Source organism: Mus caroli, unplaced genomic scaffold, assembly GCF_978045245.1.
Source record: "Mus caroli unplaced genomic scaffold, Mus_caroli_1 scaffold_4, whole genome shotgun sequence".
Classification (NCBI taxonomy): domain Eukaryota; kingdom Metazoa; phylum Chordata; class Mammalia; order Rodentia; family Muridae; genus Mus; species Mus caroli.
Window position 1 is genome coordinate 107,154,046 of NW_028227259.1, and position 13,654 is coordinate 107,167,699.

At 41.9% G+C, this 13,654-nt stretch overlaps 1 protein-coding gene across 4 annotated transcripts in view; it reads right to left on the bottom strand.

Moving 5' to 3' along the window:
• The window catches only part of Mapk10 (mitogen-activated protein kinase 10), a 313,083-nt gene that overhangs the window by 46,259 nt on the left and 253,170 nt on the right, over positions 1 to 13,654 (bottom strand). For all 4 annotated transcript variants that reach the window (XM_085836936.1, XM_021162159.3, XM_021162158.3 and 1 more), the window contains one exon: positions 11,112 to 11,236. In XM_085836936.1, the coding sequence (XP_085693062.1) occupies positions 11,112 to 11,236 (125 nt within the window). The remainder of the gene's footprint in view (positions 1 to 11,111; positions 11,237 to 13,654) is intronic.

The window sequence follows — 13,654 nt, forward strand, 5'->3', positions numbered from 1 at the left end:
ACCCTGAGATTCCACCTCACACCAGTCAGAATGGCTAAGATCAAAAATTCAGGTGACAGCAGATGCTGGCGAGGATGTGGAGAAAGAGGAACACTCCTCCATTGTTGGTGGGATTGCAAGCTTGTGCAACCACTCTGGAAATCAGTCTGGCGGTTCCTCAGAAAATTGGACATAGTACTACCGGAGGATCCAGCAGTACCTCTCCTGGGCATATATCCAGAAGATGTCCCAACCGGTAAAAAGGACACATGCTCCACTATGTTCATAGCAGCCCTATTTATAATAGCCAGAAGCTGGAAAGAACCCAGATGTCCCTCAACAGAGGAATGGATACAGAAATTATGGTACATTTACACAATGGAGTACTACTCAGCTATTAAAAAGAATGAACTTATGAAATTCCTAGCCAAATGGATGGACCTGGAGGGCATCATCTTGAGTGAAGTAACACAATCACAAAAGAACTCACACAATATGTATTCACTGATAAGTGGATATTAGCCCAAAACTTAGGATACCCAAGATATAAGATACAATTTGCTAAACGCATGAAACTCAAGAAGAATGAAGACCATAGTGTGGACACTGTGCACCTTCTTAGAATTGGGAACAAAACACCCAGGGAAGGAGTTACAGAGACAAAGTTCGTAGCTGTGATGAAAGGATGGACCATTTAGAGACTGCCGTATCCAGGGATCCATCCCATAATCAGCTTCTAAACGCTGACACCATTGCATACACTATCAAGATTTTGCTGAAAGGACCCAAATATAGCTGTCTCTTGTGAGAAGATGCCGGGGCCTAGCAAACACAGGAGTGGATATTCACAGTCAGCTATTGGATGTATCACAGGGCTCCCAATGGAGAAGCTAGAGAAAGTACCCAAGGAGCTAAAGGGATCTGCAACCCTATTGTTGGAACAACATGATGTACTAACCAGAACCCCGGAGCTCTTGTCTCTAGCTGCATATGTATCGAAAGATGACCTAGTCGGCCATCACTGGAAAGAGAGGCCCATTGGACTTGCAAACTTTATATGCCCCAATATAGGGGAATGCCAGGGCCAAAAGAATGGGAATGGGTGGGTAGGGAAGTGGGGGGCGCTATGGGGGACTTTTGGGATAGCATTGGAAATGTAATTGAGGAAAATATGTAATAAAAATATTAAAAATTTTAAAAAAAAGAAAAAAAAAAGAAAAAACATTATCAGCATTTTTGGGGGTTTGCTAAAATAAGCTTTCTCTGCTGGTTCATTGCTTTTTCACAACTAAATATGGAGTCTGAGGATGCATCTCAGTGGTAAAGTGCATAGAAAAGGCCCCAAGCAAATCAAAAATAAAACTAAATAAATAATAAATAACTAGGTTTGTGGTAAAGTCACTCCAAAAATCCTGTGGAGATTATAAACTGTATGCCCAGAAAGTCATAGGTCCATGACTACACCCATCTGACCCCAGAATAATTTTCAAAGGCTCTCAGTTCATGCAAGGAACCATTGCACAGTAAGAAAGCTAGTGCTGGGTTGCACACTCCTAAGAGCTGGGAACTGTCTTCCAATTTGTGTAGTTTGGGCTTGACAATATTGGTGAGCATTGGACACAGTGAGCATTAGTCCTGGGGAATACCATGGGACAGGAGTGTGTTCACAGGTATTTTTTAATGAAAGGTATCATATTTACATTTTCATCGTTCAGCAAAACTGCACTGAACCTGAGAGAAACGAGCCAAAGAAAATGCTTCAAGTAGCAAAACTGTTTAGGGTTTCTACAGATAAGCATTCATCTTGGAAGACAGCTATGTGGCTGCTCAATCCAGAGCTTACAAATAATGATTAGCATGTGGGCGTCTCGGAAAGCCCAAGCATGGACTCTTAGCGAGGGTATCTTTGTATCCAACGCAGGTGTGCCTTTGAGAATGAACCATTCAACCGTGTTGGTTTCTCACCTGCTCAGCAGATTCTATATATGCCAACGAATTGAAATCAAGATGAACCTTGCTCTTTCATAGAATAGTTTTCTAAAATGAGGGCTAATTCAACTAAGAGTGAAGGGCACACTCCTTTCACAAGTCAGAGAGGAGGAGGAGGCCCTGAAAGCAGGTGGCTAAGTCTGCTTACAACACACACTGTGACAAGCCCCTGGTGATGTCATGCAACAATATCAAAACAACCAGAATGTGATTCAAAGACACCTTCGCTTGAACAAGCAGACCTTGGGGATACAGCATGTGGTGAAGTTTTATTTTCTCTAAAAGGCAATTAGTAAATTGCTCACACTTTGTTGCTGAAAGGCTACATCAGCATAAACAGATGGAAATGTTTAAAAATCTGCAAAGTGCAAATATTAGGAATCACAGCCATTGATTTACCTTCTACCAAGTAAATGAGAGCTACAGACTATGAAGTGCTCTTTCTATAATTAAACATGTAATTAAACTCGCATTCCTTGTAGCTCCTGTGTCTTCCCACTTAGTTCTAAGTGTGTATCCATTTTAAGTGTGTATCCTCAGGGTTCCAGTCTGCACTAAAAGGGTCTTCTCTTCAACAGATAGATGGCACCAAACTGGTCCTCAAATTCATCTCGCCATGTTGCTGCTCTCTGAGTTTTTCACAGCACGCTGTACTCCGTAATAAGAAATCTCATGAGGTGGGCCTTGTGTTGGGACAGATGGCGGGAACAGCTGAGAGAGATGTAGCCAGTTTATAAGCTCTGTGAGATCTGGACAAAGCATACTTAGAAAAATTCTTAGGAACATTTAGTCTGAAAAGCCGGAATTTAAGTGATGCAAAGAGGAGAGAAGAAAATCAAGATCTTTCTGCTCCCTTAGCAGTGCCGTTGTCTGTCTTCTAAAAACAACGCAGTCTGTAGCTCACACACAACCTGCTATAGCAGTTATCAGACTGATTTTCAAACTTACTAATAACAATTATGATAATAAACTATGAAACTGAACACATGGCAGTCAACTAACTCAGGAAGTTATTCCCCCCCCCCTCAGTCTGAATTGTAGGTGTTTTGATCTACTTGTGAATACAAGAGACAACTTTAATCTAATTTTCATAAGATTCCAAAAAACAATTGGAGAAATCTTCCTGAAATTAATTCTCTTCTTGAAAGCTTCAAGTGGGCCCTTGCCCTTCAAAAATGAGCCACTTTGATTGGCTTTGTTACATGTAGTGGTATGTTTAGTTGAAAATATATAGAAAAACTCAGTGTGCATTTTGCAAACTTAGATTCAAAGTAATAAATATGATTCAAAGGCGCTAAAGAAAAACAATGAATATTTTTTTCAACGTTAGAAGATTGGGTGCACATATAAAACTTTAAGAAAGAAATAAGAAATTGTCTGGGCTGGCTAGGCTTGTGTCAACTTGACACACAAAGTAGAGTTATCTGAAGGGAGGGAACCTCGGGGAAGATGCTTCTATAAGATCAGACTGTGAGTTATTTTCTCAATTAGTGATTGAAAGTGGAGGGCCCAGCCCATTGTGAGTTGTGGCATCCCTGGGCTGTGGTCCTGGGCTCTATAAGAAAGCAGGCTGACAAGCTATGGGGAGCAAGCCAGTAAGCAGCACCTTCCGTGGCCTCTGCATCAGCTTCTCCCTCCAGTTGCTGCCCAGCGTGAGTTCCTCTGTTAGCTTCCTTCAGTGATGAACAGTGCTGAGGAACTGTAAAGTGAATAAACCCTTTCCTTCCCAACTTGCTTGTTGGTCATGGTGTATTGTCACAGCAATAGAAAGTCTCACTAAGGCATGTTGGTGCCAGCATAGTTCATATTGTTATGATAGAGCTGGACATGTTTTGGGGAGAATTGTGGGAAGACTTTGGAACTTGGAACTAGAAAAGCCACTAAGTGTTGAAATCTCAGCGATATTTCTGTGGAAGGTTAGAAGAGAGCAGTGCAGAAGATGGAGGCCTGGCTGGTAAAGTTTCAGAGGGAAGTTTAAAGACTCTATGAGGCCATTTGTTATTTTGAATCGAGATTCTGTTTTTCTGGTTTGCCAGGGCTCAAGAGTCAGCCATAACAAGAGACTAGTGCTGGTTATTGAAACAATTGAAGCTGTTCAGCTGGAGCTAGGAAGCTAACAGTAATTGAGAAGAGACCAGCATCACCGAAGTGAAATCTTCTGGGAAGTGTTTCCTTAGGGTTAGCACACACAAGCTGTTTTGCAGAAGAGGTCAAGGTTGTACTTTGTGCTGACAGACAAACTTGGTAATGTAAAAGCCACCCAGGTGGTTATAGAATTGAATGCATGAAAAAGCATGGAAAGCATGGAAGCCATGGAAAGCAGCTATAGCTTGGTACCATGAGACGCCATTGGTAAAGGCACAGCCTTGGTAGCAGTTGAAGGCCAGGGACTGAAGGGGTCATACCAAAAATTTGAGGGTTGGCACTGTGAAGAGAGTCTATGAAAGGCTATTAGTGAAAGTGCAGCCCAGTTGCAGCTGAAGACCCCAGCATATTAGAGATGCCAGTTCCATGGGATGAGCTCTAAGAACAGCAACAGTGGTGAGTGAAGCCTGCTGGAGCCTAGAAGATCAGCCGTGTGTGCTGCAGAGAGAGGAGCTGGAGAAGTTACTCTAGCTTCTCAGAGGAGCCCAGAACATCCTCAGTGAATCCCAGATAATCTGACATTGAGTTATTTATTCTGTTGGAGTTTGATCTTGCTTGGTTCATATTGTGACTGTGCCTTTTCTCTTCCCTCTTGAGGAAGGCATCTAGTCTAGTCCTGATTTTTACATTAGTCCACAGATGAAAGACTTTGAACTTTTCAAAGAAAATTTGGAGTCTTAGAGAGATTGGATATTGTAAAGAGGCTGAAATTTTGATCTGTTTGAGTTTGTAAAAACTGTGGGACTTTCAAAGTTATTTGTGTTTTTAATGCAAGATCTTGGGGGGTGAATGAGCAAGAAAAGATATGGTTTAATAGAGATATATTTGTATATTAAGTTGCCAAAGGATCAGTTGTGCTGACTAGGCTTATGTCAACTTGACACACAGACTAGAGTTATCTGAAAAGAAGGTCCACAATGGAGAAGTTGTCTCCATAGGATACGGCTGGAGGGCATTTTCTTACCTAGTAATGAATGGGGTAGGGCCCAATCCACTGTGAGTGGTTCCATCCCTGGGCTGTGGTCCTCTGTTCTATAAGAAAGCAGGCTGAGGATGTCATATGAAGCAAGCCAGTAAGCAGTGCTCCTCTGTGGCCTCTGCATCAGCCCCTGCCTCCAAGTTCCTGCCTTGCTTGAGTTCCTGTCCTGACTTCCTTTGGTGATCAACAGCAACCCTTTCCTCCCCAATTTGCTTTTTGGTCATGGTGTTTCATCAAAGCAATAGAAACCCTAACTAAGACATTGCCCAAGGTCATACTCAGAGAGGCACTGGGCAGTCTTCTAGTGACATTTTTAAAAAGGCATTTTCTATCAACATAAACAGAAACTGTTTGCATTTATAACTCATTTTAGTGAAGGAGGGATTTTTTTTTCTTTAATAAAATTTGTGAAAAGTATCCAGACAGCCTTTAAAGATCCAAAGCCCTGTGGTTTATGTTTACTGAATATTTGATTCGTGTTGGAAAGTCGCTAGTAAACTTAGTGTGATAAATTTCAGATGCAATTGCTCTCTCCTCAGGCACAGAGAGAAAGCACAGATGATATTTACCAGGATTTTAAGTGTGTGCCCACATTCTGAGGCAGAAGCCATCAAACATGAATGGTGGTTTTCTGAGTTTCCGGTGGATTAATCATTCAGAAACCACTTAAAGACATGCTCTCACCTTTTGATATTGCTCACCAGTGGAAATGCCAATTACACAGCCTTCAATCCCTTCCTCCCGGTGGGAAGGAGGCTTTCTATACAGAGCTGCTTGCATTTATAACTCATTTAAATCACCTCTTCCCAGATACTTAATGTTTAACGCTTAGTACTAAAGTCAGACTCACCAGTTTAATGTACAGATAATAAAACACTTGGAGAAAGCTTATGTATATTTCATTCAGAGGTTTATCTCCAAGAGGTGAGCACCTACTGATGAGCTGTCTGAATATTAAATATGTTGACTCCTTTTTCTTGTGGCTCAGATTTTCCTGGCCAGTCCTAAGTATATGCACACTGAGTCCTATAGGATATACTGAAGATATTTGTTAATGCGTGTATTTAAAATTCTGTTGTTTATGATGTTGTTATAAGGAATTCGTTATGGATTCTAGAGAATTCAATAGATGACAATGAGCTAAGCCACAGTAAGTAAGTGTCGAAACCATACATAAATTAACTCATTCATCAAGTAGGCTTAATACTGCAAGAAACAAGATGTTCATAATAAAATCCTGTTAGCTTGTACTGTGAAAGTATAGCCGAGGGGGTTGAAAGCGAACAGTCCTGATGAATGAGGATAATTTCCTATCCACAACCTCAACTACTTGAACTTCGAAGGAAGTACATAGTCAGTACATACACTTCAAGTGAGTCTTAAAACAATACCTCTAGTCCTAGGCAGCACAACCTTAGGATTGCTTGATTATTCAGCAATTGTACATACATTTCAGTTATAAAAATCTGGCCAAGTTGCTGTTTCATACCCGGAGTTAAATGGCTGTTTAAGAGTCAGCTCGAGACAGATGAATACAGTCTGCTTGTTATACTACAGTGGCTGATCCGTGTCTGGTTGAGGGTCAGCGGGTTTTCACTGCAGTGTACAGATGATTGACATCTGTGAGGGACAGCCCCTTCTCTCATCCAGGAATCATGCATTAGACAAGTGAAAAGCACATAAGATAGAAAACCCACATCTGAAGACTGTCCCCGGCAGGGAACTTGTGTTGTTCTTTTGTGTGTTTTGTTTTGTAAGTCAGGTCTTACTGTTTTATTAAGTAGCTCTTCCTGGGTAGGCATTTGCTATGTAGCCTAGGCTAGCTGACAGTCCCAGGCAATCTTCCTGCCTTAGCCTTTCCTGTGCTAGGACTTCAGGCACATGTCATCACAGCTGGATTGGTTCTTGGTTTTTAAAGTCATTGCTAAATCATCATTGTTTATGTTAAAAAGAGAGGTGACTTTTGATTTCAGTTCATATATGGAGAGCCAATGTGTAAAGACTTAAGCTACCAAAGAATTCTCAAGGCCTGTGTGAATTGAGCAGAAGTTGTTGAAAATAAAAAGAAACCTAAGGGGTGAAGGAAAGATCAAAAATAAAACTAAAAGGGAGAAAAGGAAAAAGTAGCCAAAAGCTCTGAGCTAGATGATGGAATGACTGTATCATTTTACCTAGTGGGCATTAAATCTGCAGAAGTAGGGCAGTCTAAGGGAAGACAACTGGATCCTTCCCCACTCCCCCAACACGCCTGTGTCCAACCCTGATCTCCATGAGCCCTGTACAAGTGGGAGATGGTACAAAAATTCAGTAGGATCCCCCAAAGGAGCATGGTCTCCTGCCATGGCTATCACATTAACATTCTTGACAAGAAATTGCAAGATACTTGAGGAAATTATATATTTATTAGAAATGTTCTTTACCTCACCTGGCTGGCAAGGTCCTTATCCATTTCTAACCTCCAACTTTTTCTCCTTGGAAGGATGTCTTCAGCTGTTTGCTTACTTCTCTTCCACTCAGAGGTTTCCAAGGTGCGAATGAAGAGATCTGTGCTAGGTATGTGCAGTCTGTGGGCAGGATGCTGATTTCCTGCCTAGATCTGCTCTGTGGTTGGGGGATGACCTTTCCCAGCTGTGCATCACAGGCTCATCCTTCAGCCACAGGAAACTATCTCAGCAGGAGACAGTGGAGATGTCTCGGCATGTCTCCTGACTCATCTCAGTAGAAGTAAGTGGATTCCCTTATGTCTCCAACTCTATGTATTGGACAGCCAGTACCCCTGGTCTCCGGTAAACTATTTCTTTGATCTTGGGTTTCAAATACATGCGTATCTTTGCTAATCTCTTGGTTGATTCAAGGGCACCTGCTTTTGACTTAGTCTGACGCCATCCTTTGTTCGACCACTGTTGAGTGCCCATCAGAGTTGAATGTCTCTCCAGAGATGACTCCTGACTGCCCAACTGGTCCTCATGACCTCCTCTACATTATTTAACTGGTACAGCTGCATCAGTTCTGGCTCTCCACAGCATCAGGCAATCTCTGGTATTTTGTGCTTTGTTGTTCCGTTGATTGTAACACAGTTTGCGTCTATGTAGCTGTTCCTAAACCTTGGTATTTGCCAACCTACTGCACAGAATTACTCTGTAACGCTGTGTCCTAGTCTCTTTTCTGGTTTCCTTTTGTTGCTATGGCAAGCACTGTGACCAAAATCCACTTAGGTAAAGAAAGGGCTTATGTCAGCTTACAGGTTACAGCCCATCATCAAGGGAAGTCATGGCAAGAACAGAAACTGAAGTCGGAGGTTCAAGCTTAGCCCAGCACTACCTGCCCAAGTAAAGATGCTACCCACAGAGTGGCTGGGCGCTCCTATATCAATTAACAGGACAATACCCCATAAACATGCCCACAGGTTGTTTGACTCTGTGTAAGGAGCACAGGTAGATTACATTTTCACCCATCTCAGTTTTAGTATCCAAATTAATCTTCAGTTTTGAAAAAGAATGAGCAATATTAGTATAGACTATCTTCTCCCAACAGAGTTCCTTTCCTGAGTCTCCCCACAAGGACTCCAGGAAAACGCCCAGTCCCAGCATTTAACCCTGTTCGCACCCATAGCTCCTTCTCCATTCTATCTTTTCAACTTATCTTTGGAAGTCCCAAGGAGCTGCCACACACAAGGTCCTTTCTGGCCTCCTCACCTCTTCCGGATTCTCAGGCACCTGGGGCCCATAACCCGGGGAACACAAGATGCTTGGCTGGCTCAACCTGTCCTTAAGCCCGGATGCCCAGAGTAACCCTGGAGCCACCATGACTGTCCTAGGGGCTCTCAGACAGCAGCACCCAGGGTACGGTGGCACCCCACTGCTGGCTTCAAGCCTGACTCCAACACAAGCCAACCCATGGATCAGCTCTGTATCCTTTGTTTTCAACACTCAAGGGATCAAGACACGTCTTCTGACCCCATATAGGTAGGTTAACAAAGCATGTCTGACGGTTATTCCCACACTCTTAGGATTTGTTTCTGACTGGCTGTGACCTGCACAATTTACTTCTGAGAGTAATAAACCACCCTTGCCCTGGGGGCAGGATTCACTGCAAGTTTTGTAGCTGGAAGACAGCTTTACAAGTGTGCAGCCAGTGACTGCAGTTTTGATGTCAAACACTTGCTCCTTCGTCTCTCTTAGCTGATTCCTTTATGAAATCCTCAGGCTATACTGGATCCTTACATTTATACACCTTGTCTTGTTACTATCTATGCTCTGTGATGACAATATTGAGAAAAAGGGTCTAGGTAGGGTTTTTTTCCCATCCTACAAAGGATGAAATGTTGAAATAAACTTAAAAATTCATTGATATTATTCTAATGTTCTGTTGTAGATTCTAAGTAACTGTCTGTTTTATAGGCAACATAATTACAAGTGAATTCCAAATGCAGGCTTTATGACTCCAATTAAATTAGAGGCTGCGATCCATTAAAAACAGATTGAGCACATGAAATCAGATATAAGGAAAGATAAACATGCCACAGGTTTAGAACTTTCACAATAAAAGATTGGCAATGTCAAATAATTTATGTTTAGCTAACATTTTTGCAAAGGTACCTAAAACATTTTCTTAAATTTTATCAGAAAAAAAAATCCATACCACCTAATTTTAAATATATTTATTCATATACTTATTTCTCTTTTGCACTTTCTACTCTCTGAATCTCTTTAAAAGTTTTTACAGCGTATGAAAGACAAGGCAAGAATCTATATTTGAGTCTTGAGAATATAGACTAGTATTAAGAACATTAGAAACTCTAATGTATTTCACTGGAAGGATTGTATTTTATAAAAAAATCAAACCAGGTGACTAAAATAAGCCTGAAGCAAATTGAGACACCAACATCATGGTAGAACTTTTCAGGTGGACAAAATTTAAGAAAACCATCCCACAAGATAGTAAAGGCCCCTTTGTGCAGCTGGGGGAGTCAGGACGAGGATCTCCTGTAAACTTTGAACACTAACCACTTGCTTCTCACATACACAAAGAAAGGATAAGTAAGAAATAAGAATTGGGCAGGGTTGAACTAAGCATCGTCGGCTCCAGAAAACACATACAGTGCAGAGAAGAAGAGATTTGAGCAAAGCAAGTCTGTCTTTAAGCAAGAATGCCTTGCAGCACAGAGAAGATTAAAGGCAAATCATTGGATGATGCCGAGTAAATTCAACTACAAAGCTGGAGTATCGCATCAGTGACAGGAGCTACCACCAGTGTTCAAATACTTTAAGGACATGTTGCCTTTTTCAAGAAAAGGCAATAGTGCTGATAGATACGCTGACAAACGTCACAGAAAGAAACTTCTCATCAGGAGGTCTGCAGAGCCTCCCGCACACGGGCAGCACCTATGGGGCAGCTCCCCACAGAAGCTGAAATAAACATGGACGAACACACTCACAGAGAGAAAACACTCACAGAGAAGGTAATAGGTGCTTGGAAATACTTGTAAAGCGAGGAGTTAAGCTTCTACAACCTATAAACCTTACGTAGGTGGAAGACCAGAGACATACTATACTGTATTAGTTAGAATCAAACTAGAAAATAAGGACCCATTTGAAATATCTACTTTCTTGTGTGTTGTTCATGTAGTTGCTAAGCCACCGGTATCCTAGGAAAAGCTCCATTACAGAAATATCCTTAAATACCTTATGGTGTCAATGTCGATGCGCCATAAAGAAAATAAAAGTGAGGTAGCATCAAGCAGTGAACCCTTTTCTCCCATGAAGTCTGCATCGGGAGAGGTTGACAGCTAAACACCCTGGGGGAGACCTACGTGTGAACTGTAAGAAATGGCATCGGAACACATCCCATTCAAAGGAGGTCTGGGAAAGAAATGAAGTTAAAATCCTCGTGTTGAAGAAGAGAGCATCACGGGATAGCCTTTGATGTGGGGATGGCAAACGGCTTGTGTGGGCTCCTTTTTGTGTGAGTTTAACTGTTTTCAGCACTTGCTATGGGTGGTTTGTGGCTGATGGCTTACCGCCTCCACTTCAGCCGGGTCGTACCAAACGTTGATGTACGGATGCTGCAGTGCGTCGTCCACCGATATCCTCTTCGCTGGGTCAATCACTAACATCTTAGACAACAAATCCCTGGCTTGGCTGGCTGAAATGACAAGTGAAAAGAGTGACTCCTAAGCTTCTCATTCTTGGCAAGGGTGTTTATTGTCTGGAGAACAAACTGAAAACAGCCACTGTCATCCTAATAGAGTCACACGCTATAAAAAGAAATGAAGCTTTTAATTTTTTTTAATCTCAAAATCTAAGTTATCATTTTGAGAGCTCTTTGAGGATTATACATTACAAATATTTGAGTATGATTATTCTGTAAGAATTATAAATAGCATTTACCCTCCACGAAGTTTAAATAGTTAAAGGAACTGGTGTGGCCCATCTGTAAGGATGCCAGATGGATGGGATTAGGGTGTGGCAATCTGTGGAAATGCACAATTCATACGTAGGGGTGGGTGTGGGAAATCGATCAGTGTGCTTCCATGTTCTCATACACAATGCAGATCAGCAGAATTTAAGTAAAGTTCAAACTGACTTGCATGCCAGTGTGGCCCATATGTCCCTGATGTGTAAAAGCAAGCTGAGTGTGATAAAAATGACATCCTTTAACTCCTGAGTTTTGTTTTAACATTCTGTGTTCATTAGAATGAATTAGAAACACGACTTGGTAGAATCAGGTAGTGGCTAAGAAAACTCTCCATATCATGTACAAGGTGGCACGGTGAATTGTATGGCTGGGGCAGGGTCAGTGATACAAACAGGCGGTGACAGCAAGCACATTCGTTCAATAGCACTATTTTTTGAAGTCACATCCATTTTTGTGTTTGAAACATGTTTGCGTCTGTGTTCTCTCACATGTGTGCGCAGGCACACAAGTGTGAAAGTCAGAGCACAACCTTGGGTACTGTTCTCCAAGCACTATAGACCTCTTTTATTTATCTGTTGAGACAGGCCTGGAACTTTTGTCTGGCTGACCTGCCCGCACCTCCTCAACACTGGGCTGACCACAAGCGCATGCTCAGTCCTCCTCAACACTGGGCTGACCACAAGCGCATGCTCAGTCCTCCTCAACACTGGCATGACCACAAGCGCATGCTCAGTCCTCAACACTGGCATGATCACAAGCGCATGCTCAGTCCTCCTCAGCACTGGCATGACCACAAGCGCATGCTCAGTCCTCCTCAGCACTGGCATGACCACAAGCGCATGCTCAGTCCTCCTCAACACTGGCATGACCACAAGCGCATGCTCAGTCCTCCTCAACACTGGCATGATCACAAGCGCATGCTCAGTCCTCCTCAGCACTGGCATGACCACAAGCGCATGCTCAGTCCTCCTCAGCACTGGCATGACCACAAGCGCATGCTCAGTCCTCCTCAACACTGGCATGACCACAAGCGCATGCTCAGTCCTCCTTAACGCTGGCATGACCACAAGCGCATGCTCAGTCCTCCTCAACCCTGGCATGACTACAAGCGCATGCTCAGTCCTCCTCAACGCTGGCATGACCACAAGCGCATGCTCAATCCTCCTCAACGCTGGCATGACCTCAAGTACAGGATCACGCCGCATCTTTTGTTACATGGCGTCTGAGAATCAAACCAAAGTCCCTGTGCTTACAAACAAGCACTTCACCATCTCAGTTGAAAACCTAGCCCTGAGGTCACATTAATGTTTAATTTCTAAAGGACGTGAAATTTTACATTGAGTGCAGGAATAAGGAATACCTCAAACAACCATTATTACTCAAGTTATCTGAAAGTGTTAACAGGAAAAAAATAACTCTGTGTGTTCCAAACACATAGTAAAACTCCTGGTTCAAGAGAGTAAAACCTCAATTGGCTTAGCAATTTGGAATATTTCTATGTAATGACAGTGCTTCATGGTAACTGACATAAAAGATTAGAACTAAATGGGCTAATGTACATAATAAAGGAGGAAATGGGGGCCTGTTTAGCTATTGACAAATTTAGCGCCCCAATGTGTTTTATTCTCTTCTGAAAGACATCGCATGCATTCCATAGTGGGTTCACACGTTCATTTGTAGTATAATAAGATGTTTACAGGGGAAATGTTCACAAGAAGATATATTTTTTATTAAAATAATTTAATATGGACATCATTGTATTACATGTTCAGATTAAGGTAACTATATTACTTATAAAATTTAGCAATAATGTAAGTATAGAAATAGCATAAACAAAAGTTAGGAAATATCAACCATTCTCATAGAGGACACCCCTATGATTATTGGTGGCTTTTTCTCCCACTATCCACTCTTATATATGATTCACTTATTCCATATTTTCAAGTATTTTCACTTAATTTTGCTAATAGAACAGCTCGGATGTAGTAAACTGCTTACTTATGTATCTATGACTACTTTCTGTGGTTTATGTTTTATCGTAATATAAAAGGCATTCACTAAAGGATATTTTGTGTCTTTTGGCCCCTTTTTTTCTGATAAATATTTTTCTTCATTGATTATCACTCTCTCCACATAAAACTTTGA